Raw genomic sequence first — 22,564 nt, forward strand, 5'->3', positions numbered from 1 at the left:
AGCGGGGTGGAAGCTGCATTCACTTGTGTGTGTGTGTGTGTGTGTGTGTGTGTGTGTGAGAGAGATGCAAAGGGTTACAGAACCCAAGTGCGAATTCCACAGCAGAGAGGTGGGTGGAAGCTGCATAGTGGAGATGTGGAAATAAACTCTGCAGACACAGGGTCTAAGACGGGGCACCCAGGGACTGTGCACGTACAGTGTGGATGATGTCTGTGCATGTGTAGTGTGGATGACACACAGATGGTGTTCACCTTTTACACGAAGGGCGGATGTGTTGTGTACATATTGTACATAACTTGGTGAACCTCCACTCACAGAGTTAAAATGAAACAAGAGACCTGCCTTCAATGTTTTTCTCCGATAGACATTGCCCATTCAGGAAAATAAGTTTTATTAGCCCTATGGGATTAAGGTTTATTTCATAAATATTTTCTTTTTTAAATTTCTATTTGATCTACAAATAAACCTTCCAAATAATAAATTAATTATTTTTTAAAAGGAAGAGAAAACTTGTTAAAAGGCAGGTGGCTTTATAAAGCAAGGATGCTTACTTCCAAGATCAAAGACACACACAATGTAACCATATGTTTCTTAAAACTAGGAATAGAAATTATAAAATTGCTGAGGTAGTAACTTTTTCTTTTCAAATTTGCCTTTCTGATTATTTACAAAAATGAACTGGTAAGCCTGGCTTTTTAACAAAAAGAAAACACCAGGAGTGGTTATAATTTCCCTGTTGAGAGCAGATACTCTTGATTTTAGACTTCAATGGTTCCTCTTTTGAAATTTGTAATGCTGTTTCCTAATGTTGGGGAAAATGATAGGAATCAAATATAAAGCAAAACAAAATGAAAATCATGCACTATGCTGGATATAATTACAGGTTTTGGTTGGTAGAACAGCTGGAAAAGAGAACAAAGCTATTCACGAACATGTGCACAGAAAAGCCACCCTCATCCGGAGACACGTGCGCATGAAATTGTCAGGCCGACGGGGAGGGATCATCGCTCTCAGAAGTCATCCCTGACGGCAGCGCTGAGGAGCCAGCTCAGCAGACACACGGCCAGGTCTTCTGTGCACACCTTTGCCTCCAGGTTAGAGGGTGGCGCTTCTGACATCAGCAGCTCGACACGGATTCCGGAGGCACAGGCCTGCGTCCATCACCTGCAGCAGAGCAGCACACACCGGGCCGTTCCTCTGTTCCGCCGCTGTTCATTCTCACAGCCACCAAGAATCAGCCGGTCACAAAGGAGTGGAAAGAAGCAACTCTGGACCCAAATTTCCATCTGTGCTCCCGTGTGACCGGTGCAGGACGTGGCGTGGAGGGAGCCCCGGGCCTCTGTTCAATGTTCCTGTGGATTCCTTGGGCTACCGCAGGCCCCTCGCCGACAGGTCCAGGGGCACCTCTGTCCTGCAATGTGGCCCGGCGGCACCGGTGCAACTGGGCACACTCTCTCCCTGCCCTGAGGCCCGCCGGGGTCCTCCTCAAAGTACCGCTGCTCAGAACTTCTGGCTCGGCCGGGCGCGGTGGCTCAAGCCTGTAATCCCAGCACTTTGGGAGGCCGAGATGGGCGGATCACGAGGTCAGGAGATCGAGACCATCCTGGCTAACACGGTGAAACCCCGTCTCTACTAAGAAATACAAAAAACTAGCCGGGCGATGTGGCGGGCGCCTGTAGTCCCAGCTACTCGGGAGGCTGAGGCCGGAGAATGGCGTGAACCCGGGAGGCGGAGCTTGCAGTGAGCTGAGATCCGGCCACTGCACTCCAGCCTGGGCTACAGAGTGAGACTCCGTCTCAAAAAAAAAAAAAAAAAAAAAAAAAAGAACTTCTGGCTCGTCCCACACGCCCACTGCCCTCTGCCCTGGAGGGCTCTGCCCTTGGTCCTTCCCTTCCCCAGATACCCACTGCCCTCTGTTGCCTCCCCCTCCAGCCTCCCGAGTCCAACACCCCCCTCTCTGCTCTGCCCATGCCCATCTTGGGCTTTGGAGCAGCTCACACCTGAGCTCTGCACACAGGTCCCAGGCTCTGCCACTCAGACCCAACCCTCAAGGCTGCCGGACTCATAAATCACATCCACTGCCCATTCAATCTTTCTGCTTTTATCTTCAGATCCAGCCCCAGTTCGATCCGTACCACCCGGCCTCTGTTGAAGCTGCTTCAGGCTCAGACTGGGTCACAGCAACCCTCAGCCAGGCCCCACATGCTTGGTTCCTGCTGAGCAGGACTCTCTTCCTCGTGTGCTGGATGCTGGAGCCCCCCGTCCTCCTCAATCCAGGCCTTCTCCCGGACGCAGCCTTCTGTGGAGCCCCCCCCTTGCCCCTGCCCTTCCCTCCTCCCCGGTCCCTGGCACCGTCCCGTGGGTGTGGGGTGCACCTGTTCTCTTTCTCACTGTGGCCCCCAGGAGAGTGGTGCCACCATGGCCTCCCTGTTGCATCACTGGAGCCACTCACATATTGCTTCACTAAAGGACTTGGCAACGTTTCCTGTTTTCTTCAGCCACAGAGAATTCAGAATATGCCTTTCGTTTGGTTTTATAATGTGCCCTCCAACAAACCCTCCTGTGCTTTGCGGATCAAATGGAGAGAGGGAGGCAGGGAGGAAAGAAGAGGAGCGGGCAGGCAGGTGACCAAAAGAGAACAGTTCCAAGCAGAGCGAGGGACTCAGAATTTCAGACTGGGATGGATTCCTGGCCCTGGGCAGGTGGCCCCGGTGCAGCCCCAAAACCTTTTTGTGAGGGCAGGGTTGATCCCCTTCGCCCAAAGTGGTTTAGGCACAGCAGTGCCCGAGGGGAGAGAATCAAGGACAACGTTGTCTAAGGGGCGGCCTCCTCCAGGCTGCACGGCTGCACGCCCTGAATATTCATGCTCTCTGGGCAGCTAGGATTTCCCAGACAGCTGCTCCAGTCACGCAGAAGAAATGAAAGAGCCAATTCCAGCAGCTCAGCCATGGTTTTTCCTCCCACAGGACACTTAGAGGAAGGTTTTCCAATGCCAGGTAGCAGCAGGGCCGATGTTTACATTAAATTTAAAATGATCAGAATTCAAATGTCAAAGATTTATAATGGCTTTTCAGGTTAATCATCAAACTGAACATGAAAATAAAGAGTCTCTCTCCCGCTTGTGAAAGGTTGGCGCGGCGTACACACCTCTGGGGAAGGAAGGTGCTGTGATGGAGCCGGTTCACAGAACTTATCTCCCCGAAACACTGACCAAACAAAGAGCGATTCGTAAAAATGCAAAAGCACAGCGGATGACCAAAAAGCAGCTTTCAGGGGCTGCCTGAAACCCCGTGTGGCTCCCGCCTGATTTCCAGGCTGACATCTGGGCCTGTTCTGATAGCCGTGGGCTGCTTCTGGTGGCCAGTTCCAGCCTGTAAGGCGCTTACCCAGCACAGGCATCCTCCCTGCCAGGACCCACAGACTAAAAACCTAATAGAGATGTGAACAGAAGAGACCCCAGTTCTCTCATGAATCATGCTGAGCTTGAAGCAGTGGAGGACTGCTCTGAGCCAGGCAATCAGAGAGAAACTAGTAAAAATCTTGGGGGAAAAGAATCTATGATCAACACAGGGCAGACTGAGGGGTCACTGAGGTGCGAGGATGGAGCCAGAGGCAGAGGCTGAGGGCACAGAGCAGGAGAGAGCAGCCGTCAAGGAGCGCCTATGACAGGCAGGTGCGTGGTGGTGCTTGTATGATCATCGATCACATCTGTTCTTCCAAACTCCTACAATCCTACAACAACACATCACAAATGTGTGCTAAGGTTTTAATTTAGAACAAATAATTGCTCTGTTTTTAAGTTCCAGTTAAGAACTTGGACCATAAAATGTCTGAGAAAGGTAAAAAAAAAAATGTGGGTGGTGAAGCCACTGAGGTGCGTCCGAAGTCACCAGATGTCTCAGAGGGAAGTGAGGTTGGGCGTGCACTGCCTCACTGTGAGGAGGTGCTCACAGGGACTGGGGACTGGTCTCCACCTGGGAAGGTCCTGCTGCAAATGCATAGTGACCATGAAAGCTGCAATTACATTTAAAAATATTGCTTTAGGTTGCAAATATTGTGAGAAGATGAAATCACAGGAGCCACTGTTACAAAAGAGGGAGAGCGAGAGAGAGCGCGAGAGAGCGAGAGAGAGCGCTAGAGTTGCAGAAATCAAGAAGTGAAAAAGCGAAATGCACTTGGTTAGCTTGTTTCCAGCCAATGTTCTGATCCCGCCATCCTGGTAGTGAGAAGCCGAATGCATGACTGGTTTCAGGCCCCAGTTCCCTGACCAAGCGATGGAGACAGGAGGCTGGGTCCGTGGACAGATGACGCCCGTGGAGTCTGCGGAAGCTTCTCTCGCAGGGCGTGCTGCACACACTCGCAGGGGCGTTTCCCTTAGCTGATGCCTGGGATGTTTCCAGCTGATGGGGAGGCTTCTCAGGGCTCCCCTTGCCTCTCCCGGTAACGCCTTAGACCAACCACTGAGTAACAGCCACGCGGCGTGCGTCACTTCCCTAATTTTAAAAAGGCACATAACTCCTCATTTTCCATCAACTGTCCCCATGGAGCGGTCTTTGCGCGGACAGGCGCTGTCAGGAGAGAGGTGTGGGCGCTACCTACCGTCTCCCTGGCACTGCAGTGGTCCCAGCTTGTAAGCTGCCTCCGAGCCCGGGCGGTCCGCGTCGGTGATGACAATCTTTGTGACTGGCAGGTGCTCGCGGTGGGAAAGCATGCCCACGTCGCTCGTCCTGGGGGAAAAGACACCGCGTGACGCTGGGCAGGGCCAGGATTACCCAGCTCCACCTGCAGGGACATGCCAGGCCTGGCGGGGCCACCACCCAAATGCCAGGCCCAGTAACACCCTTGATGGGTCCTTTTGTCCACATGGGGACCACAGAGAAGGCAGGCAGCAGACTCTGAAGGTGGCCATCTGCCAGCCCGAGATCACAGCTTCAGCAGAAATGAGTGGCAGATTGTGCTTCTAAATGTCGGAGTACGAATAAATACTGCTAAATAAATAATAAATAATAACAAATGCTGCATGGAATGCAGTGTTACATGCCTTGTGGGCAACTAAGTGAGGGGGATTGTTAAGTATTAATAAAATATAGTAGTCTATGTAATACATCAATAAAAAACGACTTTCATTCAGATTTTTATTTTAATTATTATTATTTTAGAAAGCTACCTTGTGTTTGCTTTGTCCTTCTTTATTGACTTTTATAACTAAAAAAAAAAAAAAAAAACTGATTTGAAACCGAGTTGGGAATCCAATGCAATGCAATACTCTTTAAACTTTAATCCGTGGGATGATCTGAGAGTGAGCGCTCAGTCAATACCTGTCCCTAGAGGTTTCTTCCAACCTGAACTGCCCACTCTCTCTTCCCACAGGTGACAGGTGTGATCCTTGCCCTGGCGACCCCCAGTTCCCGGGATGTTTGCGCACTCATTCCTGCTATGAATGGCTTTATAAAACTGAGTGTGTGCTGGAGATAAATGAGCGTCTCTAGGAGAAATGCAGAGACGGCTGGGATGGGGCGGAGAGCCTGACCCCGGCTGCCACCGCCTCCTCTCTGGCTGGTTTCCATATTTCCCAAATAAGGGCATTGTTTACATTTTTGCTGCATCTTTGCGATTTTATGATGGACTTCACTTTCATGTGGATTTCTGATTTATAGACCATAGAGAATCTGATTTGAACCAGAAATACCCTGAATCCACAGGGAGAAATAAAGCCATTTCTACCGTTCAGGTGCTGCCAATTCTGCCTCCATGTAGATTTGGAAGAAAGGGCCAAGGTGCTGAATGTGTGGCTATTCCTATTTTTTTATGCAACTAAAAGTTCCTCATTTAACAGAAAAAAATGTTATCACAGTTAACAAAATTAAGCATTTTATTTCAGATTAAGCTTAAAATTGTGGCTTAAATGTTTTATTTCAGATTAAACTTAAAATTGTCTTAAACATTTCCTCTTACATTATCAATAGTATGTCCGCTATATTTAGTGCATATACTGAGATACAAAGGAATAAAAATTAAAATATAAACAGTAAGACAGTGAAGGAACTGGATCATTTGCCAAATTTAACCTCAACAATCCACTGCTTTACTTAGTTAAGCTTCTACTTCTTTTTGGTAACAAGGAAGATACAACACAGGTTTTCCAAGTCTATTAAAGCTTGATTTCGGAATACTAGAGAGCAGGCACCAGGAGCACGTCTTATGGGGAGTGTGAGGGGCCAGCCTGGGACGTCTCTGAGGTGGTGGAGAGCAGCCACGTTAATCACTGTCTGACCGTCCGTCTCTGACAGCACAAACACCGAAGTCCCGGGAGGCCAGGAACACTCCCGGGAAATGCAGAGCTTGTGGTCATTCAAGGTCAAACCTTGACGTTTTTAAGCATAACTTTGCAGAATGCATGCCTTTTATTAAGAGTTTAACGTCAGCAATGTATGTAGAGTGCTGAGAATAAGTAAATGTAGCTCAGTGGATGCATATGTGTGGAGAAAGGTGATGAAATACTAATAGGTCTTTGGTCAGCGTTGGTTTGGAAGCTGCTACTGCTCAGCTGCGGGGAAGAGTGGCCTTCTACATTGTCATGTGAGTGCAAACTCCCCGCTTCATTCAGGGGATTCACGATAGATTTGCCAGGCTCACTGAAAACTGCTGGTTCACAGCCACGCCTGACTCCTCTATGTTCTCCTTGCAGGTTTCACTGCAAGACAGACACAGACACAGTGAAGCTGCCACGGGTTCCCAGAGGTCTCCAGAATCCAAGAAGACGGCATTTAAACTTCCTCCATAGACACTCCTAAACTACAGAAAATGTTAAGGGATATTTTTAAACACTGGAAAGGAGGAACGTGGAGAAATGTCTGGCCAACTCTAACATTTACTAGAAGAACAGAAATGTTACCATTGTCCACAACAAAATCATTCAGAACCATTTTTTTTTTTTTTTTTTGAGACGGAGTCTGGCTCTGTCGCCCAGGCTGGAGTGCAGTGGCCGATCTCAGCTCACTGCAAGCTCCGCCTCCCGGGTTTACGCCATTCTGCTGCCTCAGCCTCCTGAGTAGCTGGGACTACAGGCGCCGCCACCTCACCCAGCTAGTTTTTTTTTTTTTGTATTTTTTAGTAGAGACGGGGTTTCACCGGGTTAGCCAGCATGGTCTCGACCTCCTGACCTCGTGATCCGCCCGTCTCGGCCTCCCAAAGTGCTGGGATTACAGGTTTGAGCCACCGTGCCCGGCCTAGAACCATTCTTAGGACCAAATTTGAAGACAGCTCCAAGTGAATGGAGCAGTTTTTACTTTCTTATGAGAAATGTGACTTACAGAAAAATATATCATCACCAAAAACTTTCTTGATCAATTAAAATTTTACTTTATGAGAAACATCTCAGGCATTTAAATGGCTTAAATGAGAACATAAAAAACACCAATGTACCCATCTAACTTAATAACTAGAATATTATGATTGTAAAGGAAAAACCAAAATTACAATAATTATGGATATTATATATGTAGAAAATACAAAATAATTTACAGACCATAAAAATTAATATGAGGCCGGGCGCGGTGGCTCAAGCCTGTAATCCCAGCACTTTGGGAGGCCGAGACGGGCGGATCACGAGGTCAGGAGATCGAGACCATCCTGGCTAACACGGTGAAACCCCGTCTCTACTAAAAAATACAAAAAACTAGCCGGGCGAAGTGGCGGGCGCCTGTGGTCCCAGCTACTCGGGAGGCTGAGGCAGGAGAATGGCGTGAACCCGGGAGGCGGAGCTTGCAGTGAGCTGAGATCCGGCCACTGCACTCCAGCCTGGGCGACAGAGCCAGACTCAGTCTCAAAAAAAAAAAAAAAAAAAAAAAAAAAAAAAATTAATATGAGTCTAGCAGGGCCAATGGATAAAAAATCAATGACACGAAAACAGACTGTGTTTCCACATGCCAGCAACACTAACGCGAACATGAAGTGCAAAGCGACTCGGCTCTCAGTAGCATCCAAAACACAAACCCCCAGGAGTAAAACCAACGAAGGCACGTGAGACCTCTACACTGAGTGCTATACAAAGGTTAGTGAGGGAATATTCAAGAGTTGGAAGACTCAGTGCTGTAAAACTGTGAATTCCCCAGATTTTTCTGAAGCATTAATACAGCCAATGAAACTAATGTCAAGTGTCAGCTGCAGCAGCGGAAGGTGCCCCAACAGTGCTGGCGAGACGGGGAAACTCCCAAGGTGTCCTCCAAGACAGAAACAGAGAACAAAAGGCTAGAGAATAGCCCCCGGAGCCACATGGCCCACAAAGCTGGGAGAAGAGCCCCACATGGCTGCTGTGCACACACAGACGGTGCAGACAGTGAATCGGGCCCAGACCCCGCCGCAGACCTTGGCAGAGACAGGGCAGCTTGGAGAGAATGCATGTGAAAGAGAAAAGGGAACCTAGAACTGATCTAAAATCACTGCTCAAGAGAAAGTCCACTTGAGGGTGAAAATACTGGAAAACGGTACATAGATCGGGGCACTGGCTACAGGAAGGGGCTGGGCACACTCACGCGCTCTAGAAGGTGGCTTTGCCAAGACAAGAGTCTGGGGGAGGGAGGATGGAAAGGGAAGTGCCCTTTGGAAACCATGTGGTATAATGGAAGGGATGTTAGAGAGAAACTCTAGGATCCCACCAGGAAAAGGAAATTGTGAAAAACTAATGACGGCCACAAAACCCTTCCCCTTACACAGGACTCCATGAAAGGACCATGCTGACTGGAGCGGTGCCTGTGACCCAGGACCCAGATGTCAACCATTTTCTACAACCAGCCCTGCCCACAGAGATGCAAAGACACCGTCTTCATAAATGTAAAACAAAACAAAGTGAAAACCACCTGGGTGGAAATCTCCCTGGGACGCCAGCAATGAGTGAAAAAAACACAACAGAATCTTCCAAACGGACTTAAATGTCTTTAAACAAGCATAAGAAGGTGTGACAAGGTACTATGAATCCGAAATTCACAAACTAAGAAGAAACATGGACCAACCATCCGGAAGAAAGCAAGCAAGGGAACAGAAATTACAAAATAAACCCAAGAAAACCACAAAACCATAGAAAATGAGGAACAATTACAACATGCCCAAGAGAGAACAGATTCAGATAAAAACGTAATAAAGGTCATTGGATAAAAGCAAAAACAAGCAACTCAAAGAAGGAAAATCAGATAAATAAAAAATCAATATGAACCAGAAAGTAGTGGAAATAGAAGAAAGACAAAGAAAACCCAATTTATATGTAAGTGGAGATAAAGAAAAAATAAAACGGAACTAATATTTAAAACTATAACTCAACAAGGCTTTCTGAAAGCAGAGGAAGACCTGAGCCACACACACAGAGGAACTTGACCTGGAACAATCAACTCTGCGGTTTATCCTAGTAGAAGTGTTAGACTTAAAACACAAGGAAAGGGCTGGGCACAGTGGCTCACGCCTGTAATCCCAGAAGTTTGGGAGGCCGAGGCGGGCGGATCATGAGGTCAGGAGTTCAAGACCATCCTGGCTAACATGGTGAAACCCCGTCTCTACTAAATATACAAAAAATAAGCCAGGCGTGGTGGTGGGTGCCTGTAATCCCAGCTACTTGGGAGGCTGAGGCAGGAGAACGGCGTGAACCTGGGAGGCGGAGCTTGCAGTGAGCCGAGATGGTGCCACTGCACTCCAGCCTGGGCGACAGAGCGAGACTCCATCTGAAAAAACAAACAAACAAACAAACAAAAAAACACACAAGGAAAAAATGACCAGAGTTTCAGGTCAAAAAGGTGAAATAATGTACAAGGGCCTCAGATTTCTCCAAAATAACATACATCAAGGTAATGGTAGAAGATTATTTTCAAAAGTGTGAAGGAAACATGAACCAAGGGCTTTACATCCAGTCACCTCCCTTTGGATGCCAGGTCACAATACGAGGCGGGTGCTCCCCAGGGCTGCAGGGATTCTACACCCAGAGGCATCTGCTCTGCCTTTGAAGAACCTACTGGAGCATGAACAGCAGCCAACCGGGAGATAACTGGGCAACTCCAGCAGAACTAATACCCGTGAGGATGGAGGATGTTTAATTGCAGACCTAAGAGTGACACAGAGCTGGCCACATGCATAGCTGGTGTCAGTGGGATACCTGTGGACGTGGTTAGTTTTATTCTTGCAGAACGGAGAGGATGCAACAGGGAGGAGGGAGGAGAGGGAGACAGGGCTGAGCAGCACTGAGGGCTCAGCAATGAAGGAAAAATTAAAGCCTATGAGCCAAATAGCAATGGATTAGATGAAAGAACAGTAGAATAAACTCATCTTAAAATAAATAACTATAAAGGTGGAAAGCAATACTCCTTAAATACTAAAGTTTTTTTAAAGACCAGAGAAATATACACCATGTAAGAAAGAAACAGCAAACACAATAATTTGCATAATAACTATTCCATAGAATAATATGATGGTGTTGAACCCAGACATATGAGTTTTAATAATAAATGCTAATGGGCTCAACTCACTTTTTGAAAGTCAAAAGGTTTTAAATTTGACCCCCCAAAGCAAGACACAACAGCACACTCTACATATCAGAGACACAGAGTGATTTTGAAAGGGTGTGGTGAGAGGACAGAGGCCTGCCACCAACAGACAACAGAAAGAGCGCCCCTGGGTACCAAGCAGGGATCAGGAGTGGAGGGCAGCAAAGCCAGCAGACGTCCAAGTCCCTGGTAAGAATGGAGCATTTGCTGCAACCTGCGCCCATCTCGCCATCTAGAGCATCCATGGATCACTCATGACGCCCAATGTGACGTACATGCCATGTGAATAGCTGTTATACTGTATTACTTTTTTATCTGCATTACGTTATTGTTGTTTTTTGTTTTTGTTTTGTATTTTGTGAGATGGAGTTTTGCTCTTATTGCCCACGCTGGAGCGTAATGGCATGATCTCAGCTCACTGCAACCTCTGCCTCGCCTGGCTAATTTTGTATTTTTAGTAGAGACGAGGTTTCTCCATGTTGGTCAGGCTGGTCTCGAACTCCCGACCTCAGGTGATCTGCCCACCTTGGCCTCCCAAAGTGCTGGGATTACAGGTGTGAGCCACCGCGCCAGGCCTTGTTGTATTGTTGTCTTCATTGTTTTCTTCTCTGATATTTTTCATCTACCAGCGGACGCAGAGGGTGGACTGTGAGCAGGTGGTGGTCAGGCTGTCACAGCAGTCACAGCCCATTTGCGGGGGTGACAAGGACACACTCCACTACCCTCCTGGATGCTGGAGTCACAGCCTAACGTGGAGGCAGAGCTGTGTCAGTACCTTCACACAAATGGCAGACCAAGGCTCTTTAGGGAGCAAAATCAGCAGCCGCAGCAAGACCTGCCCAAGGAGAGTCTGAGCTCAGACATGCCAGCCTCACTCCCACCTGATGGTCCTTCCCTACCCACTGTGGTAGCTGAAGACAAACAGCATACACTCTTGGGAGTTCTAGGGCCCCGCCCACCGGCAGAGCCTCTCCATCCGACCACAGCCCGTGCTCTCTGGAAAGCGCCACCTTCTGGCAGGAGGCCAACCAGCATGAAAATAGTGCGTTAAACAACCAAAACTAAAGACCCTCACAGGGTCCATTTCAGCTCCTGCCAACTCCACCAGCGCAGGCGCTGGTATCCATGGCTGAGAGACCTGAAAACGGTTCACATTGTCTGAGCAGACAACCCCCAGTACAAGCCTGGAGCCTGGTAGACTTGCTGGGTGGCTAGATCCAGAAAAGAGAAAACAATAGCTACAGTTGGGCTCTCAGGAAGCCACATCCATAGGAAGGAGGGGAGAGTACTACATCAAGGGAATGCCCCGTGAGTCAAAAGACTCTGAATGGCAGCCTTGAGCCCCAGATCTTCCCTCTGACATAGCCTGCCCCAATGAGAAGGAACCAGGAAAACAATTCTGATAATATGACAGAACAAGGTTCCTTAACCACCCCCCAAAAATCACACTAGCTCACCAGCAATGGATCCAAACCAAGAAGAAATCCCTGATTTACCTGAAAAACAATTCAGAAGGTCAATTATTAAGGTAATCAAGGAGGCAACAGAGAAAAGTGAAGTCCAATTCAGGGAAATCAAAAAACGATACAAGAAATGAGGGGAGAAATCTTCAGTGAAATATAGCATAAATAAAAAACAACCACAACTTCAGGAAATAAAGGATACACTTAGAGAAATGCAAAATGTCTGGAAAGTCTCAGCAGTAGAATCGAACAAGCAGAAGAAAGAACTCAGAGCTCAAAGACAAAGTTTCTAAATTAGCCCAATCAAACAAAGACAAGGAAAAAATAATTTAAAAAAATGAACAAAGCCTCCAAGAAGTTTGGGATTATGTTAAATGCCCAAACCTAAGAATAATTGGCATTCCTGAGGAAGAAGACAAATCTAAAAGTTTGGAAAACATATTTGGGGGAATAATCAAGGAAAACTTCTCCAGCCTTGCTAGAGACCTAGACCTCCAGATATAAGAAGCTCAAAGAACACCTGGGAAATTAATCACAAAAAGATAATTGCCTAGGTACATTGTCATCAGGTTATCTAAAGTCAAGATGAAGGTAAGAATCTTTTTTTTTTTTTTTTTTTTGAGACGGAGTCTCGCTCTGTCGCCCAGGCTGGAGTGCAGTGGCCGGATCTCAGCTCACTGCAAGCTCCACCCCCCCGGGTTCCCGCCATCCTCCTGCCTCAGCCTCCCAAGTAGCTGGGACTACAGGCGCCCGCCACCTCGCCTGGCTAGTTTTTTGTATTTTTAGTGGAGACGGGGTTTCACCGTGTTAGCCAGGATGGTCTCGATCTCCTGACCTCGTGATCCGCCCGCCTCGGCCTCCCAAAGTGCTGGGATTACAGGCTTGGGCCACCGCGCCTGGCAAAGGTAAGAATCTTAAAAGCTATGGGGCAAAAGCACCAGGTAACCTATAAAGGAAAACCTATCAGATTAACAGCAGATTTCTCAGCAGAAACCTTCTCAGCAGAAGGGACTGGGGCCCTATTTTCAGTCTTCTTAGGCAAAACAACTATCAGCAAAGAATTTTGTATCCAGTGAAACTAAGCTTCATAAATGAAGGAAAGATACAGCCTTTTTCAGACAAACAAATGCTAAGAGAACTCACCACTACCAAGATGACACTAAAAGAACTGCTAAAAGGAGCTCTAAATCCTGAAACAAACTCTAGAAACACATCAAACAGAACATCTTTAAAATATAAATTTCATAGGACCTATAAAACAAAAATATAATTTAAAAAATCAAGGTATACAGGCAACAAATAGCACGATGAATGGAATAGTATCTCACATCTCAATACTAATGTTGAATGTAAATTGCCTAAATACTCCACTTAAAAGGTACAGAATGGCAGAATGGTAAGAATTTGCCAATCAAGTATCTGCTGCCTTCAAGGGACTCACCTAACACATAAGGACTCACATAAACTTAAGGTAAAGGGGTGGAAAAAGACATTCCATGCAAATGGACACCAATAGCGATCAGGACTGGCTGTTCTTATAAAAGACAAAACAAACTTTAAGGCAAGAGCAGTTAAAAAAGACAAAGAGGGACATTATATAATGACAAAAGGCCCTGTCCAACAGGAAAATATCACAATACTAAACATATGTCCACCTAACACTGGAACTTCCAAATTGATAAAACAATTACTACTAGACCTAAGAAATGAGATAGACAGCAACACTGTAATAGTGGGAGACTTCCATACTCCACTGACAGCACTAGACAGGTCATCAAGACAGAGAGTCAACAAAGAAACAATGAATTTAAACTATAACTTGGACCAAATGGACTTAACAGATATTTGTAGAACACTCTCCCCAACAACTGCAGAATGTACATTCTATTCATCGGCACACGGAACTTTCTCCAAGACAGACCATACGATAGGCCACAAAACAAGTCTTACTAAATTTAAGAAAATCAAAATTATATCAATTACTTTAGACCACAGGGGAGTAAGACTGGAAATCAACTCCAAAAGGAACCTTCGAAACCAGGCAAATACATGGAAATTAAGAAACTTGCTTCTGAATGATCATTGGGTGAACAATGAAATCTAGATGGGAATTAAAAAATTCTTTGAACTGAATGATAATAGTGACGCAACTTATCAAAACCTCTGGGATACAGCAAAGGCGGTGCTAAGAGGAAAGGTCATAGCCTTAAATGCCTACATCAAAAGGTCTGAAAGAACACAAATAAATAGACAATCCAAGGTTACACCTCAAGGAAATAGAGAAACAAGAACAAACCACACCCAAACCAACGGAAGAAAGGAAATAACCAAAATCAGAGCAGAATTAAATAAAATTGAAACCAAAAAAACAAAAGATAAATGAAACAAAAAGCTAGTCCTTTGAAAAGATAAATAAAATGGATAAACCATTAGCAAGATTAACCAAAAGAAGAGAGAAAATCCAAAGAAGCTCAATTAGAAACGAAATGGAAGATATTACAACCTATACCACAGAAATACAAAAGAGCATTCAAGGCTACTATGCACATAACTAGAAAACTTGAGGAGATGGATAAATTCCTGGAAGGATACAACCCTCCTAGCTTAAATCAGGAAGAATGAGAAACCCCGAAAAGACCAATAACAAGCAGCACGATTGAAATGGTACTAAAAAATTTACCAACAGAAAAGTCCAGGAACAGCTGAATTTTACCAGACATTCAAAGAATTGGTAACAATTCTATTGACATTATTTTACAAGAGAGAGAAAGACAGAATCCTCCCTAAATCATCCTGTGAAGCCAGTATCACTCTAATACCAAAACTAAGACAGGACATGACAAAGAAAGAAAACTACAGACCAATATCCCTGATGAACATAGATGCAAAAATCCTTAACAACATACTAGCTAACCAAATCTAACAGCATATGTAAAAGATAATCCATCATGATCAAGTGGGTTTCATACCAGAGATGCAAGGACGGTTTAAAATATGCAAGTCAATAAACGTGATACACCACATAAACAGAATCAAAAACAAAAATCACATGATCATCTCAACAGATGCAGAAAAAGCATTGGACAAAATCTATTATCCCTTTATGATTAAAACTCTTAGCAAAATCAGTGTACAAGGGACATATCTCAAGGTAATAAAAGCCATGTATGACAAACCCACAGCCAACATAATACCGAAAGAGGAAAAGTTGAACGCATTTTTTTCTGAGAACTGGAACAAGACAAGGATGCCCACTTTCACCACTTCTATTGGTACTGGATGGAAGCCCTAGCCAGAGCAATCAGACAAGAGAGAAATAAAGGGCATCCAAATTGGTAAAAAAGAAGTCAAACTGTTGCTGTTTGTTGATGATATGATTGTATACCTAGAAAACCCTAAAGACTCTTCCAAAAAGCTCCTAGAGCTGATAAATGAATTCAGCAGTTTTAGGATTCAAAATGAATGTACACAAATCAGTAGCTCTGCTATACAACAACAGCTACCAAGCTGAAAATCAAATCAAGACCTCAACTCCTTTCAAAATAGCAATAAATAAATAAATAAATAAATAAATAAATAAATAAATAAAATACTTAGGAATACACCTAACAAGGAGGTGAAAGACCTCTACAAAGAAAACTACAAAACACTGCTGGAAGAAATCACAGATGACACAAACAAATGGAAACACATCGCATGCTCATGGATGGGTAGAATCAATATTGTGAAAATGACCGTACTGCTAAAAGCAATCTACAAACTCAATGCAATTCCCATCAAAATACCACCATCATTCTTCACAAAACTAGAAAAAAAAGTCCTAAAATTCATATGGAACCAAAAAGGAGCATGCAAAGCCAAAGCAATACTAAGCAAAAAGAACAAATCTGGAGGCATCACATTACCTGATTTCAAACTATGCTATAATGCTATATTCACCAAAGCAGCATGGTACTGGTATAAAAATAGGCACATAGACCAATGGAACAGAATAGAGAACTAAGAATCAACCCAAATACTTATAACCAACTGATTTTTGACAAATCGAACAAAAACATAAAGTGGGGAAATGACACCCTATTCAACAAACAGTGCTGGGATAACTGGCTAGCCACATGTAGAAAATGAAACTGGATCCTCATCTCTCACCTTATATAAAAATCCACTCAAGACGGATCAAGGACTTAAATCTAAGACCTAAAACTATAAAAATTCTAGAAGATAACATCGGAAAACCCCTTCTAGACATTGGCTTAGGCAAAGATTTCATGACCAAGAACCAAAAAGCAAATGCAATAAAAATGAAGATAAATTTTTATTTATCTTCATTTAATTTTATTTAATTAAGCTGGGACTTAATTAAACTAAAGAGTGTCTGCACGGTAAAAGGAACAGTCAGCAGAGTAAACAGACAACCCACAGAGTGGGAGAAAATCTCCACAATCTATACGTCTGACAAAAGATTAATATCCAGAATCTATAATGGACTCAAACAAATTAGCAAGAAAAAAAATGAACAATTCCATCAAGAAGTGGGCTAAGGACATGAATAGACAATTCTCAAAAGAAGATACACAAATGGCAAACAAACATGAAAAAATGCTCAACATCCCTAATGACCAGGGAAATACAAATCAAAACCACAATGTGATACCACCTTACTCCCTCGAGAATGGCCATAATCAAAAAATCAAACAATAACAGATGTTGGCATGGATGTGGCGAAAAGAGAACACTTGTACACTGCTGGTGGGAATGTAAACTAGTACACTCTCTATGGAAAACAGTGTGGAGATTCCTTAAAGAACTAAAAGTAGAACTGCCATTTGATCCAGCAATCCCACTACTGGTATCTACGCAAAGGAAAGTAAGTCATTATTCAAAAAAGCTACTTGCACACCTATGTTTACAGCAGCACAATTCACAGCTGCAAAAATGTGGAAGCAACCCAGGTGCCCATCAATCAACAAGTGGATAAAGGAACTGCGGCGTATGTACATACATGATGGAATACACTCAGCCATAAGAAGGAATGGATAAAGGAACTGCGGCGTATGTACATACATGATGGAATACACTCAGCCATAAGAAGGAATGAATTAATGGCATTCACGGTAACCTGCATGGGATTGGAGACTATTATGCTAAGTGAAGTAACTCAGGAGCAGAAAACCAAACATCGTATGTTTTCACGCATAAGTGGCAGCTAAGCTATGAGGACACAAAAGCAAAAGAATGATACAATGGACTTTGGGGACTTGGGGGAAAGTGTGGGAAGGGGGTGAGGGATAAAAGACTACAAATTGGGCTGGGCGTGGTGGCTCACGCCTGTAATCTCAGCACTTTCGGAGGCCAAGGCAGGCGGATCATGAGGTCAAGAGATTGCGACCACCCTGGCCAACATGGTGAAACCCCATCTCCACTAAAAGTACAAAAAAAAAATTAGCAGGGTGTGGTGGCGTGCACCTGTAGTTCCAGCTACTTGGGAGGCTGAAGCAGGAGAATCGCTTGAACCCGGGAGACGGAGGTTTCAGTGAGCCGAGATTGCGCCACTGCACTCCAGCCTGGTGACAGAGCGAGACTCCGTCTCAAAAAAAAAAAAAAAAGACTACAAATCTTTACTGCTTGGGTGATGGATACACCAAAATCTCACCAATCACCACTAAAGAACTTACTCATGTAACAACAACAACAAAAAAAAAAAAACTTGATAAAACTGAAAATATTAGCGACCCTTTTAAAGAAGGTCCTTTAACTTGAAAATTTCGAGGCTATTTTTTAAAAATTGCCATAAAAAGGGAAATACACATAAAAATTACAGAAGTACTAAAATACTGGTAAATAAAGCAATGCATTTCAGATTATTTAATGCATTGAAATTGGTGAACAGAAGAAAACCTAAACTCTGAAATATTTTTACCAGCCAGAAGTAAAGAATGAACACAAGTATATTTACTTGGCACCATAAAGACTGGTATAAGCAACAAAGAGAATAAAAAAAGCATAAAGAAAAATTTTTAAATGTAAAAATTAATAAGGTGAAGAATAGAAAAATAATACATCTAAATGGTAAATCAAAATACTTTAAAAAAAATACTATAAAGACAAATATATCGTGTATCTGGATGACCCCAGATAGTTTAATCAAGAAAAAAGGCAGAAAGCACACATATACAAAATAGTAAAATTTTTTAAAAAGGGAAAATTATTAAAAGGGAAAAACCATAAAAAATAAACTACTTTTCAGACCACTATATGAATGAATTTACCTCTATAGGAATGAATTTATGCTCTTTAATTTTTTAAATTAATTAATTTCTTTATTTATTTTGAAATGGAGTTTCACTCTTGTCACCCAGGCTGGAGCACAATGGCACGATCTTGGCTCACTGCAACCTCGCCTCCCAGGTTCAAGCGATTCTCCTGCCTCAGCCTCCTGAGTAGCTGGGATTACAGGTGCGCACTACCATGCCTGGCTAATTTTTGTATATATTTTGTTTTTATTAGAGACGGTTTTCACCATGTTGGCCAGGCTGGTCTCAAACTCTTGACCTCAGGTGATCTACCCGCCTTGATCTCCCAGTGTGTTGGAATTACAGGTGTGAGCCACTGCGCCTGGCCCTGAATTTATCTTGTTACTAGTGAAAAGATAATTTACTAGGAAAATTAAGTTTAATGAAATTGATTCCACTGGGTTTATGTAGTTTAGTGTATTCAATTCTGTAGAAACAAAACAGAAATGTATCAAGAAAATGTGCCACAGAAGTTCCCGGTCAAGGTGAATTCACAGAGAAAGCCTAGTAAAACTTCAAAAATCTAATAGTCCCAATGTTTCAAAAAAAGAAAAATTCTTCCAGAGCACTGAAATGAAGGAAAACATCCCAATTCTATGAAGCAAGTGTGACCTTGACACCTAAATCTGATAAAGACGGGAAGAAAAGGAATGCACAGACTGGCCACCTGCGAACGTTGACACAAACCTTCTAGCTGTATTATCGGTGCGTGAAGAATGTAATTCCACACAAAGAAAGACAACATGGCCAGTGATCTGTTCCAGTTTCAGTATTAGGAAATCATTAATATGTTTTATCGAATTAAGATATCTAAGGAGAAAAATCATTTGATTACTTGCATAAATGCCGAAAAAACCTTTGATGAATGTTAACATCCATTTCTCATAAAATGTTCTGGATGATAATTATGAAGACACATTCTTGATGTGATTCCGTAAATACACACGTGCACGTGATCAGTGTCTTTATTGAGGCATACATGGTATCTACATGCGTGACATTCACATGTATACCCTCTAAGTGCCTCAGCCCTAAAGACAGTGTCTTACCAAATGGGCAAGAAGAAAGAGTTCAGTGGAACCGGATATGATGAGACCATGCTTTCACATACACAAATAATCAAGGACTTAAACGTAAGACCTGAAACTATAAAAATTCTAGAAGACAACATCAGAAAAAACATTCTAGACATTGGCTTAGGCAAAGATTTCATGACCAAGAACCCAAAAGCAAATGCAATAAAAACAAAGATAAATAGCTGGGACTTAAACTAAATAATAACCAGTTAGAAGATAGAATGATAACTCGGTTTACAACACCAGAATGGGAGATACAATTGTTTAGGGCTGAATTTAACAGAAAATGCACCAAAGGAGTGTGGAAAGAATCTTCTCCAGGAAGGACGAGCTTAGAGCAGGATGCGCCTGGAACCCGTTGGGTAAAATGTAAGAAAGTGCTCAGAGGAGGATGGGGCCTGGCAGGAGGACACGGCTGAAACCTGCCTCACCTGGGACAGCTGCAGCCCCAGATGACGTCAGGACAGGAGAGAGGACACGTTATGAAGAGGGGGAGAGACCCCGACAGTCGGAATGTCGACTGAGAAACGTGCATACGAGGAACAGTGTTACTGAAACAAAACAAACAACAACAACAAAAACACCACCATCTGAACAACAATCAGTCATAATTGATTCAGGCAAGATTAATTAATGGATGCTAAAATAAGTAGGCTGAATCTGAGGCATAAGAGAGTAAGAACGTGGTTTCCTGCATCCCTGCACAAAACACTATTGATCACAAATGCAAAAATGATCATTCATAGTGGGGAATCTGGCAGACGTCACCCGAACCAAACTGTCAAATTAACATCAACAGTAATGGGGCATTATGGGAATAATTAGAGAAATGTAAATACAAATTATGGGTTACAAAATAGCACTGGATCAATATGAATTTCCTGATTTTGATTTTTGGACTCTGGTTATGTAAGAAAACAGCTTTGCTTTTGAGAAATACAGGACGAAATATCTGAGGTTAAAGGAGCATCATGTCTGCAATGGACTCTGCAATGATTCAGGACCCGTATACTTATGTGTGTCTATATTGAAATAGAGTGAGAGAGAGACGGAGGTTGAGAGGCAGGTGGGAGGGAGAGGAGACCGAACTCGCTTGGAATTACAAGATGGAATTAGAACCCTTGGAGGTCCGGATTGGGGATGCTCTCCGGTGCTTTCTTCTAGAATTGTTATTCTTTTGCCTTTCCTATTTGATCTGAAATCCAACTGGAATTGATCTTTATGTGCTGTGAAGTAAATATAAAGGTTTACTCCTTGCACGTGGATATCTAGTGGACCCGGCTCCATTTATTAAAAAGACCAAACTTTCCACACTCCCAGGTGCTGCCCACAGGACTGTGCACCTGTCTCTGGACACTCCTTGGTCATTTGATTGTTTCTTCGCACCGACGCCTCCACACACACCACACACCTCTGAGTCATTTTACAAGTTTTTTATCTTTTATTTTGACCAATGTCAGACTAGTAGACACCCTGCGCGACAGTGGAGAATCCCCCATGCATGCCAGTCCTTCCCTCGCACGCTGTGGGTTGCTGGGTTGAGGCTGTCCCTGGCGTGCACGGGCCCTCTGGGCATCCCTGGCGGTGTCTGCCACAGTCCATCCTTCACACTGCCCGGGCGCACTTGTGTCTAGGTTGCATCTCCTCTGCCCTGCGGCTGACTTCAGCGTCACAGCCGAGCGATCCTTACTGGCTAACCCATGGCTCCTGTGTCAGCCCTGGGGTCTTCAGCAGATTCACCAGCTCCCTCCTTTGCTACCCATCCCGACACCCAGCAGGGTCCCAGGGAGCATGCACCGTGGGACACTGCACGAGGGCAGCTTCCCAGTGACCGTCGGTCCCAAGGCCGCGTGGGCAGCAGCTCCCGTGCACTGAGAACTGTGGGCTGACGAGCGGCTCCTGCCATCCCACGCAGGCTGCAGCCTCCATGGCCAGAAGCCACCTGCAGGCAGAGCTCCTGAGGTCAGTCATAACCGGACACAGATCAGGGCCCCAGAGGCCGAATCCCGCCTCTCCGGGTGGGTGGGGTCCACGCTGCCAAAGCGTTCACTTCGCCCTGACCTCTATGTCCAGGGCACGTGGGCGGTGCAGCCCCGGGTGTCCGAGGACTGAGGCTGGCCTGCTCTGCAGATAGGGCTCCTGGTCTCGCAGCCTCAGCCTCGGCTCCATGAGGAGACCGCAGCCCCCACAGGCCCCACAGGCCCCGAAGGCCTCCCCCACAGGTTACTTCCAGACTCGCACCTTCCTGGGCACTGACCAGCAGCTGCCCACCTGCCGGCGGTTCCTGCTCATCCTCGCCGAAGGGACATGTGTGGTGTCTAGGGAAACGTGTCCTTCCACACCTGCTTCAGGACCGGGGTCCAGCTGTGTGCACTGCTCTGCCCTTGGGGGGCGGGGTGGGGGGCACGTTCCTTTGCCCCACTCAGGAGGTGCCCCTGGACCAGCAGTGCCTGCTCCTTCCTCTGCACCACACAAGGCTGACCCCAGGCTCCTCCTCCACCAGCGGCCCCAGCGAGCCTCCCACAGGCCGGGCGTGAGCCCTGGGGAGCATCTCTGGGGTGGACATGGCTGTGGCCGACAGGGCTCTCCCTCTCCCGCACCAGGACTCGTCCAGGCCCTCGGGCCACCTTTGCGTCCATCCTGAGTCCCCAGCTCCTTCAGCAATGGGTCGCTGCTGTGCTCACCCAAATCCACGAGTTGGTGGGCCCACAAAAGCCCGGCTCGTGATGGGCAGGGGCAGGTGCCCAGGTAATTGACGCCCTGTGGCTGCCTCCAGAGTCCTTCCCACTGGTTTTCTCGTCGGGCTAGCGTGGCCTCTTCCCTGAGCTGCCAGGACAGTGCTCTGAGGTGGCCTCACAGACAGAGTGGGTCAGCACGGCCGGGGCGAGACGCAGAGGGATTTCAAGGCCCTTCCCTACTGATGTTGAGAATCACGTTTTGCTGAATCAAGAGCCACTGTTTTAGTAAAGGCACCGCACCTATCGCACCGCTCTGATGAGGCCCCTTAATTTAATCTTCAGGATCCCCCATCTTCCAGCATCGTCGGTTTTGATTTTTCAGGCGCCCTATCAGTGATTTCAGGGGGAAATGACTGAGACCACCGCCTGCCATTCTTCAGGTCTGCAAGGGTGGCGGCGTCTCCTCACTGCTCCTGGGAGATGCTGCTCTGCGTTTAGTTTCTGGGGTAGGGAGGGGCTGTTTCAGGA

General features: G+C 45.3%; 1 protein-coding gene across 1 annotated transcript in view; it reads right to left on the reverse strand.

Annotated features, from left to right (window-relative positions):
• The window catches only part of LOC112635910 (contactin-associated protein-like 4), a 183,894-nt gene that overhangs the window by 32,479 nt on the left and 128,851 nt on the right, over positions 1-22,564 (reverse strand). Inside the window, exon 20 of the mRNA XM_025403975.1 lies at positions 4,600-4,727. Within this exon, the coding sequence (XP_025259760.1) occupies positions 4,600-4,727 (128 nt within the window). The remainder of the gene's footprint in view (positions 1-4,599; positions 4,728-22,564) is intronic.

Source organism: Theropithecus gelada, chromosome 12 (genome assembly GCF_003255815.1).
Source record: "Theropithecus gelada isolate Dixy chromosome 12, Tgel_1.0, whole genome shotgun sequence".
Taxonomy (NCBI): domain Eukaryota; kingdom Metazoa; phylum Chordata; class Mammalia; order Primates; family Cercopithecidae; genus Theropithecus; species Theropithecus gelada.